Raw genomic sequence first — 13,114 nt, forward strand, 5'->3', positions numbered from 1 at the left:
CTCCTTGGTGCTGGTGACAAGTTTTTCATCACTTCCCAATACATATTAACCCTCCATATTTTATGTGAAGCATGGAACCCTTCCCTTTGGGAAGACTTAGCTTTATTCTTTGGGATATGGCTCAACTCTCTTCACTAATTTCGAAGAGACATGGAAAAAAAACATCAACCAAACAAACCTGTCTTCTCCTCGCTGTTTGATTATTCTATTAGTAACCTCGACACTAATTTTAATTCAGCTTGGTCTCCTTGAAACCTTTTTATTTCTGCTTTGTTTCCTGGATTGGGTGCGCCCCAGGCTGTCTAATGCCCATTCATTCTGATGGTTTTCACCTTTTATGTCAGAGAGACCAGCTTACACTTATGGAGCACACAACTGATGGCCTCCTGAAGCAGAAGGCTCATTTATGAGCCTGGAGCTCTTCACTTCCCTTGCTGAAGCCACATTGTTGATTTGCGGATCAGCTTCACTTCAGTCTCTTAAATCGGCCTTGCCTATAATCAAGGAAGGGCTTTTTAGAAGTTCCTAGGTCAACAATTTGGAATTCCAACAGTGGCTGATCCTGCTGCATGTTCTGCACTATCACTGTACAATAACTTTCAAACACAAGTTTTTTCCTAGCATTTTGACACATCAACATGTGCTTGGAATAAGTAACAATTGAGGGCTTAATATGTACCATGAGGTCCACATTCATTATTTTCCTTGAATCTTCATGATTACCAGATGTGTCATGTCCTAGTATTACCTCCCATTAAAAGATAAAAAATTGGACTCAGGCCACAGGTTTTCCTCTATGTCTTGCAGGTAGTAAGAAGTGGAGAGGCAATTCACACCCAAGGCCTAAGAGTGTCTGCTTACTGAAGCTCATGGCTCACTGCCAGCACCATTGCCAGCTCTATTGACCACTGCTTTCTGACCACTGTTTTTGTTGTTGTTGTTGTTGTCGGGGTTAATCACTGCCACTGATAATGCAGCTAACCCAAGGATGTGTTCAACTCAATAGAAGTGTGTGTGTGTGTGTGTGTGTGTGTGTGTGTGTGTTGGGGGAGGGGTAGAGGGAAGAGAGAGAGATTGACTTTAAGGGCATTTTTTGAAGGGCATTTTTGAGGGCATTCATGTGTGTGCAGACAGGAGTAATATGAAAAATACTTGTCAACCTGTAATTAACAACTAATTAGAATGAATATCTGTTATAACACTGGTGCTGGAGGCACCCTACCATGACAGGTGTACCCCATTAGTTGTTGGCTCTTGGGGGTAGTCTGAGAGATCCCAGGGGAAGGCACTTAGGGATCCTTTTGCTATAGCCATTTATCAACTGACAGCAGAATTTCTATATTTTTGCACAGAATATCAGCCCAATATAGGTGGATCTGAGGGAAGGAAAAAAGATTTCGGAGTGAGATAAAGCTATTGCATGCATACTCAAAGGTGTATCTGAAATATGTTAAGTTGATATAGCACATTCAGTCTCATCCTGTTCCAGTCCTTCCTTTAGCAGCCAGAGTAATCTTTAGAAAACAAACTATGACCATTTCATTCCTCTGTCTAAAACTGTATGATGGATCCCTTGTCTGTCTCCTTCCTGATGAGAAGAAACTCCTCAGCTTGGTTCAGGAAACCATGTGATCTGGTTGCTGGTTGCCTTTTGAACATCTTCCGTCCCTCCCCACGTGCACACACACACACACACACACACACACCCCTTATCCTTCCATCATATCAAAATCACTTGATATTTCTGGAACATAGTGTGTTAGCTCATGTACTTTTGCTCAAGAAGTTCCATCCTGGAGAGCTCCTACTAATCCTTCAGAACTGAACCAAACATCACTTCTCTGGGAAGCCTTACTTCCATCAGGGCTTCACTAAAGGTACATACATTGCTCTTTCTTAGTTCTGATTACCTTCTTTCAAAACTTTTGGGTTGTTTGTCAGCCTCTCACCTCAGATTGTAAACTCCATACCCGTATGTCCACAGCAGCTGTCTTATTTCATCCTTGTAGCCTCTACTGTTAGCTCAATGCCTAATTCATAGTAGATACTCAAGAAATACTCAAGAGGATAAAGCATCTACTTGTCTAATCTCACCGATCTAGACATACCCAGGATGTGAGGTGCTGGGGCTGAGATACAGAGGGTTTTGTACATTGCACAGCCCTTATGTAGTAGGGCCATGTGTAATCCAGCCTTCCAATTCCAGAAGGGAAAATCTGGTGACATTGCACTTTTTAAAAATAATACTCCAATATTTAATACAAAAAAATCAAGTTATGATCTTTTTGGGATATATCTCTGCTAAAGCTAGATTAGCTTTCCTCTTTAATATCTTTCCCTGATTATACCTATTCATTAGGTCTGCTGCATCAGGAAGTTTACATGAGCTTTTCTTTTTGAGAAGACTATCTTAATCATAAAGTTTCATTATAACGTACGCCTTGAGTCTTGGGCTGGTTTGGGTCCTTCCTCTGTCCTTCCTTCTCTTCTTTTGACTGCTGGCTTTCTCTGGGCCTCCACAGAGACCCTCTTGACTGCTGGAGGCCACATCCAGATGTTCCAGGATCAATGACTGGCTTTTGAATTCTGGCCTCTCATATGGTGCTTGGGATCCACCAAGTCATCCGTACCCCTAAGGTGTTTTCTAGGAGTCTACGGCAAGCAGGACTTTTAAACTATGGCCTTATGCAGAACTTATGTGGAGGTGTGCTACTTATTTGTCTTTTAATGTTCCTCTCCAGCGTGGCTGGAGACGCTCACCTCCAGCTCCTGGATCCCATCTTAACCTTGGCATAGCATACTCAATGCCAGATTTCTCAACCGATCACCACAGTTCTTTGCTGCCTATGGCAATAGTATGGCAGTAAATCTCACTTTGGCTTTACATTATGTAGAAGAGTAGCTTAGAGATAACTCTAATTCCACAAGTAGTGGGTGACATACTCTGTGTAGCCTTGGAATTGGCTTTAGACAGTTCCTGCATGCTGACATTGTTTTCGAGTGAAAAGTAAGCAAAAGAAGGTCTAGAGCTGTGCTGTCCAATACGGTAGACACATGTAGCTACTAAGCCTTGCAATATGGTCAGTCCTAATTGAGATGTTCAGTAAGTATAAAACACATACTTGATTTCAAATATAGTATGAAGACAATGTAAGATGTATCTTTAATAGTTTTGATGTTGATTATATGTTGAACGACACTATTTGAGATATTTGGGTTAAATATGCGGTTAAAATCAATTTCTTCTATTTATCTTTACTTTTAAATGTGGATAACAAAACATTTAAAATTCCATATGTGGCTTGCACAATTTGCTATTGGACCGCACTGCTCTAGAGGATTTGCCTGGTGGCTCTTTAATATTAGTAAGCTAAATGTGTACAGATAAGCCGGGAAAGTTAGTGCATAATGAAAAAAGCAGAAAAGGTTATGAATGACAGGAGGACACTTCTGCTCAGATTTTTAAATTTCTGTTCCCTGAATACACCGACATGCCACCTGCCTGACAAGCTTTTAAGAAGGTCTGATAATCCTCAGAGAAATGAGGCTGAACCAAATGGCATCTGTCTAAGGCTCACTGCATGGTGCCTAACCTCAGAGGCTTAAAATCAATATTGATTTTTGTCATTTATTTTACCCTGGCATTTAAATATCCCTTAGATTTATTACCTTTAGGTTTTTGGTTAAGATTCAGTGATGGGTGTGATAGCACGGGTGGTAATAAGTTATGTAGATATCATTTAATTTATGAACTCTGGAGCTCCAGGGTAGCTTTCAGTTCAAGAAATATATTAACCACATCCACATCACCCTTCATTTTGTGGTGAGAATTTCCAAGCGGGGTCCCTATTGTGCCACTTAATTTATGGTCTGGCCAGGTACCTGGATCTGAGCACAATATTTCAATATAAGTTGCTCCAGCATTCAGAGGGGAAGAAGATGGGCTTCAAAGAAGCCAGCTGGACAGCTGATAGATTGCTCTCTCTCCTACACATAGGCTGGGGCCTTAAGTAGCTTTCAAAGCTTGTCAGTGGTTTGGGTCTTTTTCTGCTCTGAGAAGCTGCACGCACCAGCCTGGACAAGCAGAACCAGCCATGCTGCAGCAGGCAGAGGGCAGCTCCCAGAGTTACTTACGTTGACAGCCGTAGTGCCAGGAATTTCCCGGCAGACACTCATCACACTTAGGCCCTGTCGTTCCCGTCTTACACTCACAAAATCCTGAGCCATTACAACGATCATGGACTGAGCCCAAAGGGTTACAATAACACTCTGTAGAAACAAGACAACACACAGGCTGGAAACAAGTCTGCATGGCTTAGAGGTTATCAACACAGGAGCGTCACTTAAATGCATCACTTACTTAGAGAAAGATGTCCACTAATGAAATGCTTTGGCAAGTATGGCTATTTCGGGCTCGTTTATTTATTTGCTCAGCCTTCTATGGTGCCATTTTTATGATATGGGAGGAAATTAACTGAAAACTTTCGAGGAAATAAGACATCACGCTCTTCATGGCTAACAGATCATAATAGAGATTCCATTTGTTAGGGCATTTTTAGATGGTTTAATGAACACCACGAGAAGTTTGTATATCAAGTATAAATCAATATGCCATCAGTGTAAAATCTGTTTTAAATTATTCAAATGGCCTTATCTGTTACATTCAATATTTGAGAACTGCTGAACATTTTTAAAGCGTAATATAAATGCACTTTGCTCATTCAAAGGCATTTTTACTTATGATTTGGGAGAGCACTTTAATATATATATATATATATATATATATATATATATATATACACACACACACACACACTGTTTTGTGGGGAGCCTGCACATGTTGTTTAGATACTAGGCACATTAGTACAGTTTTTATGCAGCCTAGATGAACAATCATGAAAGAAAAGGAGTTTGTCATCCCAAGTAAATTTCAACATAGGCATAATTTGAGACATACATTTTTCATTATAATGTCTATTGGAAGGACAATACAACTTTGTCTAGTAAAAAGGAAATGGAATATTTTCTTGATTCCTTACATATTCTTATATAGGATATTTTTGCTTCTGAAGCTCTATTTTGCTGAAAGGCTGAACCTAAAATGAAATATTCCTTAGATTTCCATTTGAAAGGCAACAATAGTTAGTTTGCAGCTTTTGGAATTTGGGAGCCAAAGTCCCTTTCTGTGTTATCTTATTGTATGATCTTGGGCAAGCCTCTCTGTTTCTTTTATATTAAAATGCCCTGTTCAGAGGTTTTCTTTTTAAAAACCAGATACAATTGTACTGACCAACCAACCAACCACCAACCAATCAGGACAAGCCCTGATAACTTCACCTTCTTAGCATCAAGTTTAGCATTTTAGATTGGCAACAGAGACTCAAGATTTAACTTTATGAAAGGTCCGGAGATTTGGCTCTGTTTTTGTCATTGGAATTAATTAGACAGGTTCTTCTAAGAATGTAGAAGGTCTTAGAATTATGACTTATTTCATGTTGACTAAGTCAATTTTTGAGTTCAGCATTGTTGTGATACAAGTGTTTCTAAGACTAATAGTGACATATGTAGGTAAAAGTAAAACTAAATAAACTAAGATGCTCCCTCCTTGCCTGACTTACTTTGTAATTAATAGCTAGAGTTTTATTTTAAGTGGGCATTTTTAAATTTTAATGTGTATGTATATGGGAGTTGTTTTTAAAATAGTAATTTTGTTGTGGCTTTAAAAATGTTGTATGTGCATATATGTAAGTATGTACCTATGTTTCTTACTATTTAAAGTGTATAGGTTGACAATGAATCACCAACACTTCATAAACCAGGGAGTAGAATTATATCTGGCCAAGCTGATTTCATAGATTCTCTAGTTAATTAGCTCATAGCAATTATATTAATATAAGGGTCTAGATGCAAAAAAAGTAAACACAATTTTTAAAAAAATGTGGAGCATTTAAACCATAAGACATCCCAGTGGTTGTCATAGGAAAAAGTGATTAAGTGTAGTGTTATTCCAACGGTAATGAAAAGAAATGACAAGGAGAGGTGTGGTCTACACGCAACTTTATGTACAAATAACTTAGTTTAAAAAAAAATAACACTTGTGAGACCATGGTCAATGGTAGATACTGGTGATGGTCTTGGAGTATTATATTTTATTTCATGAAATTAAGAAGAATTATGCAGGACTGTTAGGCTGAAAACAACATGACATATTTTTGGAGGTTTGATTAAAAAGTTATACTACAATTGATTTATAGGTGTTAGAAGAGTCTTGTCTATAGAAGGTATCTTTGGTTACCTCATCTTGGGTTTCAAGGGGTCTAAAAAATAATACAGCATAATTTGAGATATGTTTAGTGGTAACTGCTGAGCCTTGTTTTTCATTCTGATGTCAAGCTTGTTATCAGAGATTATTAGCAGTGATTACTCAAGGTCATGAACCACATATCCTCTAGCTTCCTGCTAAATGCTTGAGTTTATATGAGACAGAAGCATGCAAGAGTGTCATCTTCATGTAATTGCTGCGTCATACAGGGTAATTACATGCATCTTTGGAGATATGACTGTGCTTGGAATTTATATGAAAATGGGCAAGTTCCTCAGTAGTCACAAAGCAGCAATCACTGTGGCAACACGGAATAGCCTACATTTTATATTTGCTATAATATAAAATGATGCAAATAGTTTGTGACATCGATTTCAATGCAGTCTACAGATAGGGTCTGTTCCCTTATAACCAGTGTGGTGGGTTTCACTGTCATTTGTTAAAGAAATGGCAGGGGGCCTTTCTTGTCCTCAAAATTAGAGAAGACTTGGATGAAGTTCAAATTTCCGAGACTGGTGCTTAATTCTGTGAAAGTGAATTGGGTACATATCCACTCATTTTCATTTGTGCTTTCTATACAAAAAGGTATTAAACTCTCAATTACTTGCAGTGTATGTTCTTAAATTTAATTCTCAGTTCTGCCTCAAGCCCTTTGGGGAGCTGAACTGTGGAAAAGAGGGTGTTGGTTCATACTTTTCCATATGGCAAACCTTGGCAATAGGGAGCCATAGACTACCAGTGGCCCTTGGAGAGCAAACTCCAGCCTTAGCCTGGTGAGTGAGGCAGCGCTGATACCTCGACCCTTGGCCTCTCAAGCAGGAAAAGCGGATCCACAGCTTTTTTAGAAAATTGTTACTGATTCATTGTATGCATATATAGACTAAAAACAAAAGATAAACTGTAGCATGTACCAGCTAGCCACATTTTTCAACTCATTCTCTATAAATAATCTTACCTCTTAGGAAAAGGGCAGCAATTTAAGGAATTTTGGATGTGGGTGAATATTATAGCTAATTTTAATGGTACCTAAAAATTCTCATCTTTCGGCTTGCTAATTTACTTGGTTTAAAGAGTATAAAATACTGAATAGAAACACGTTTGCCTCAATAAAATAAAATTCCCCAAAGGTTTATAACTTTAATGAACAAACTTCTAGAAATGAGAAAACCACTACTTTCAAATTTTTTTTTAAGTAGGGAAAATGTATATTTCGTCTCTAGTTTATGTTACAATTTAAAAGACAAAAGTTAAACAGGCTGTCTTCCTGTCTGAAGGTAATCAAACACAGATTTACAGCAGAACTATACCTCTTAAAATTGAATAGGAAGCACAGATTTTATAGTGTATAAGATTACTTGAGGACTGGAAAAAGGCCAAAGTTCATAAGAATAGAAAATTCTGAGTAAAACACTTGTATATTGCTAAGTTACCTGCTAGTAGAGATTATATGGAATAAAATCTTTTCATTTGGGCTTTTTCTTTGATTTACTTAAAATAATATGAAACTAACACTGTAAAATATTTTAATCTCAGGTATTTTATATAAATGATTTTTATTCCTATGTCCTTATTTATTTTACTTTTTCTCTTGTTTTCATATTTTTAGTATGACATTTATATATTTTTACAAATGACATTATTGAAATGTAACTCTGCATTCAAAATTCCAACAGCTACATGTCTTTTGGGTTATTAATAACCTCAAATCTTTGTAACCCCATTAGTTATAAAGGCAATTGAACTTCTGTTCGCAAGCTCACAGTGGAATTGCTACTGTCATCCAAAACACGTACCATAAGTAGAAGTCTGACAAGCTTAGTTTTGCTAATTATGTCAGGATAGTTGGGAGACGGTGTTCAAGCTTTGAAGTCAGGAAACTAACTCTTTGCTGAAGCTGTATGATTTGGGTCAATTTGCCTTACTTTTCTCAACTAAAAAGTAGAGGAAATTATCAGTGGAATACTTACCCCCATAGTTTTGTTAATGAGGATTAAGTAAAAAAAAAAAAATTTGCAAGTCACTCCACAGTTTACCAAGTGTTTCCTGGGCATCCCATATGATCCCAGTTTGACCAGGAATTCTGAAATGACTTACCTAAAGCATACAGCTATTAAATAGCAAACTGGGATTTGAACCCAGCTCTCCGGCCTCTAAGTCCAGTGATTTTTCCACTAATTCACAAATAATAATAAATAAGGAGGCACTTTGAAAAATAGAACATACTGTAGACATAAATAGTATTATGTAAACTCGGCCTAACTGACTTCAAAATAACTCACACGGCTATTTTAGGTGATCCTGGGCAAGTAGCTATACGACCTTGATACTCTGATCAGAAAACAATGATCCCAGAAATGTCGATTAATTAGATTTCTTTTTTTGATGAAAAGACTGTCATTTTTCAGCATGTGTTTTCTATTTAAATTAATCTCTATGTGAGAAATTCTACTTTTAAAATTAGTTGCCTGCATAGTTATCTGCCAGAGAGGTAACAGGTATGCACATACACTTGACCATTTTAAATATATGCCATTTCTTCATAGTAAATCGTGGAGTGAAATTCCATTTATTGTTTCTTATTTTTCCATCAGCTCCCATTCTTAACAACAGATACTACTGTGCAAAAGGTAGGAGAAACTTCTTTTGGGTGGGAAGGGCAGGTTCTCTCCAGTTGACTACAAGCAGTAGTCATGGTGGTTGGGGGAGAGTGCTGGAGAAAACTCTGTAGACCCAGTGTTCCAGAGCTTATTTACCTTGGAAACTAAGAGAATTAGTTGCCTAGAATAGCTTTGAGAAATTCCTTCTCCTTTTAGAGGCTAAAGGAAAATTAAATAAATGGAATTTCATTACTATGGATGGAAGAGTCTGGCAAACTTCTATATTACCAACTGGTAATGGCTTTCAATTCCAAATGGCAGTATTTAATCAATATTTGTTGGCTACCAATTATATGCAAGAGTTTGTCCTAATTTCTCATATCTATAATTAAATTCCATATAGTGAGCTTCCATTTTAAAAGTTGAATTTACAACTTAAGACTTTATGATCAGTTCGATATTACCAGAGTTTAAGATTTCATGCAAAAAAAAAAAAAAAAAAAAAAAAGGAAGGGAGAAAGAATAATAGAAAATTCTTCATCTTCTAAACATGATTTTCTGCTCATCATCTTTAAGGCAACAATAACATAAGGATTCAGAATATATCCCCCAATTCAACCAGCACAAGAGAATTTTAAGTCTACCACAAGGATGTTCTCTCTATTGAGAAAGTTCATTCTGATTCAGCCATGATGCAAATCAACAGCCTCTTCACCTTAAATAGCTCCCCATACCTCGAAAGGCACAGAACAATAGCTGAAATTATAATGGAACTGACCTATGCACACATTCTCATCGTCCAGCTGTGCAGAAGCATTTCTGAAGTAGCCCAGCCTGCATAACTCACAGTGCTGCCCTCTAGTGTTGTGTTTACAGCTCACGCAAATGACTGTATTTAGCAGATCGATATAACTGCATCGATTGGAGTGGCCGAAGCATTCACAATCTTGCAAGGAAGAACAGAAATGTATACAGAGTGTATACAGTAGCAGAGTACTAGCACACTACATGCTTGGATAAAATGAAGAGTGGAGAAAAGATGGCGGGATGGCATTACATCTATGCGATGCAACATGACACATGGCGACCACAGGTGGTTGTGACTGGCATGGAAGTAGCATCTGTTTCAAGCAGGATAGAAAGGTTGGACATTCAGAACATGATTGGAGAGTGTTAATTATTGGCATACAATATGAACAGAAGCATTTGCAGGTGTACACCTTTTAAAATTTGGGAAGGCTCAGTTGCCATTGATGCAAAGTTCTAATTTTTGCACATCGAGAGCTTTACTGTCTTTGTCATTTCCCTCATTTATTCTTCATATTTGCACTCTTAAAAAGAGGGAGGGAAGTATGTGAACATCTGGAGCCTGAGCCTGCCATCCACCCATGACTCCTTTGTTTTGAGTCTCATTATCATTTGCGTCAAGATGGTAACTTGGTCAGGGTTTCCCAGAAATGGTGGCAAATTTAATAAGGGTCGAGACAACTAAACAATTCTCTATTTTTGTTTTTTCCAAATGCTAAGAGGGAAGACAGCTTTTGTGAGCCTTTCGTCAGGCCAAATCTGAAGTTTGTTTATGTGTGAGAGAAAATATAAAAAGCAGGGAGATGATTTATATGGGAAACATGCTCTTAAGATTTCCTTTTCACCCAAGTTTCAAGCTAGTCCACTACAAAAGAAGAATTAGGTAGCTAATGATTGGGCAGTACCCCAGATTTCCTTTTATTTGTTTCCCCAGAAGGAGCCTCTGAGGCTAAGGCATGATAGTGGGAAGAACTAGACAAGGAGGTGAGGGAAGAGGAGGAGAGCACAGGGGAAGGGTGGAGAGTGACTCGATTTTCTCTCTTTGCATCTCAGTGAAGCAAGAAGTTGTTCATCTAATTCAACGTTTTTCAAAGAAGTTGTAAAGACAAAGCCTTTTTTGGTGGCAATAATGATCAAATCAGACAGAAAAAAGAGGTGGAAGAAATAAGTAGGAAAGGAAGCTAATTTGCCTTCTCAAAATATGGAGATAGGCCTAGCTGGACATTTATGAGGAAAGTCAACCGTGATCCTGTAAACTTTGTTTATCTAATCTAAAAATACTCCTCTTATTAATGTCTAGCTTTTATTTTACCTCACTAGGAAGCCAAACACAACCACTATTTGAGCCCATTCATTCAATCATTCATTCAATAAATATTATATTGGGTTGATCTACCATTTGCCAGGCACTATGCAAGGGGCTGAATTACTCTTTTTGGCCTAGATAAATTTTGGAAGTATTGCATTTGATGAGCAGAGTAAAAATGAATAATCACTGTCAAAATGAATAAGGAGGAATAAGAAAGAGCGACTAGATTTTTTTTTTTTTAAATGCTGCTACTCATCAGAATGGTGTGGACTCATTTAGAGCAGAGCCAGTTATTCTACAGACAGCTGAGGTCAAGGTCCTGAGAGAATAAAGTCAAATTTGGATAGAAAAAGTAGAGGAGGACACTGGGAATGGTGAAGAGTGGAAGACACCAGAAATAGGGTGAACACCTTGGGGATTCTCGATGCTTAAAAGAGAAGCAAGAAGAGGGAGGCTCCTGAAGGCAAGCCACTTTCTTTAGAGGAGGCTAACTTTGTCATGTGTGTAAGTGTGCTGGGTGTTGGGACTGGGGGTGAAGCAGAGGGAGAAGGAGAACAGAGTGGGAAGGAGGCCTTGGGACTCGGATGTGGGAGATGGGGTAAGAACATATCTGTATAAATTCAGTTGTTAAGGCATGCCAAATTAATAATAATAAAATAATAGCAACAAAAGTAGTACAATTACAGATCACCAAATTAAATTTTCTTAAAAAACAAATATTTCGCTCCAATACACTCTACTTCGAGTTACACCTTGTTTATGCTGGCATTTCTGACTTCCTAGGAACTCTAAAAGACCTCTAGAACCTTCCTTGGTTGAGGATTTGAAATACGGAGAACCTTTCTGGGCTAGAGCCATCCAAGAGTAGAGATTGCAGGAAGGAGACCCAACTGCCAAATCTAATTGCTTCCTCAGGACTTCTTCAGAGCTGTCTGGAATTGCTGAGGAGTGGGTACCTACAGCCCTGTCCTCTGACTCTCCTCCTCTGGAACAGGTTCCTTGGTGGAGGTTGTTCTTCACATTCACGACCCCAGGCCAGCCCTTGGTTCACCTAATATAATTTAACCAGCTTTTTCCCAAAGGTATCCTTTATGTGCATAAATTTGTCCCAGAAACTTTTTGGAGCCACACAAAAGTCCTTGTTGTCAAAAAGCTTGCTTTGTGGGTAAGACAAACACATGCTTAGAATAGAAAACAAAAGAGCATATGCTAAGAAAATTAAACAGTGACACAAAGCAATCTAAGGAGAAATTCAAATAACTCGAGGAGAATTAGGAAAAACTAACTTGCGATGCCTGGGTGGCTCAGTGGTTGAGTGACTGCTTTTGGCTTGGGTCATGATCTTGGAGTCCTAGGATCGAGTCCCACATCAGTCCCTGTGGAGAGCCTGCTTCTCCCTCTGCCTGTGTCTCTACCTCTCTCTCTGTGTCACTCATGAATAAATAAATAAAATCTTAAAAAAAAAAGAGGAAAAACCAACTTAACAATGGACTTAACACTGAATCTTCTGTGAGGGCAGGTAGGGTATATTAGGAAAAAAAGGGAGGATGGGGTGGGGGATGGGCACTTCAGATGAGAAAGGAACAGAGCATGCACACATATGAAGCTGGGGTAACTGTAGAGAATAAGGCTGGAGAAGTTTCTTAATAGAGTTCCTTTGTGGGTGTTTGAAGGGTTCCGTAAGATCGCCCAATGGCCAGAGCTACATGCTAAGCTCCATCTGACAGACAGTTTTATCCAAGAAAGAAAACATATTTGTAGATATCCAACTTCGACACTTTCAGGACCCAGCCCATGAGTCTCCATGGACATGTCAAATGTCACACTAACATCTACTATTGTTTGAATTCAATGAATAGTATACATTTTCGTGATAAGATGATTTGTTTCTGCGTCTTGTTTGAGAACCGACTTATCAATTTCAATAGGAAAAGGCGAATAATATAAGTTGTATAAGTAATTATATATAGAACCTATCAGTTACACACCCAATATTAATAAATGTATTTTAGAAGGTAAGTGGATATCTATATGTCTTATAATCTAGGAAATGGGGTAGCAATTTAATTCTTTTAAGAC

At 38.1% G+C, this 13,114-nt stretch overlaps 1 protein-coding gene across 13 annotated transcripts in view; it reads right to left on the minus strand.

The window, feature by feature from the left end:
- Positions 1–13,114, minus strand: part of NTNG1 (netrin G1) — a 307,376-nt gene that overhangs the window by 38,686 nt on the left and 255,576 nt on the right. For 5 of the 13 annotated variants that reach the window (XM_072754469.1, XM_025996456.2, XM_072754468.1 and 2 more), the window contains 2 exons: positions 9,698–9,865; positions 4,135–4,269 (listed from right to left, as the gene is read on the minus strand). The exons of 3 other annotated variants lie outside the window; for them this stretch is intronic. In XM_072754469.1, the coding sequence (XP_072610570.1) occupies positions 4,135–4,269; positions 9,698–9,865 (303 nt within the window). The remainder of the gene's footprint in view (positions 1–4,134; positions 4,270–9,697; positions 9,866–13,114) is intronic. 5 more of the 13 variants (XM_072754473.1, XM_072754476.1, XM_072754474.1 and 2 more) reach the window with 2 other exon arrangements.

The sequence above is a fragment of the Vulpes vulpes genome, chromosome 3, assembly GCF_048418805.1.
Source record: "Vulpes vulpes isolate BD-2025 chromosome 3, VulVul3, whole genome shotgun sequence".
Taxonomy (NCBI): Eukaryota; Metazoa; Chordata; class Mammalia; order Carnivora; family Canidae; genus Vulpes; species Vulpes vulpes.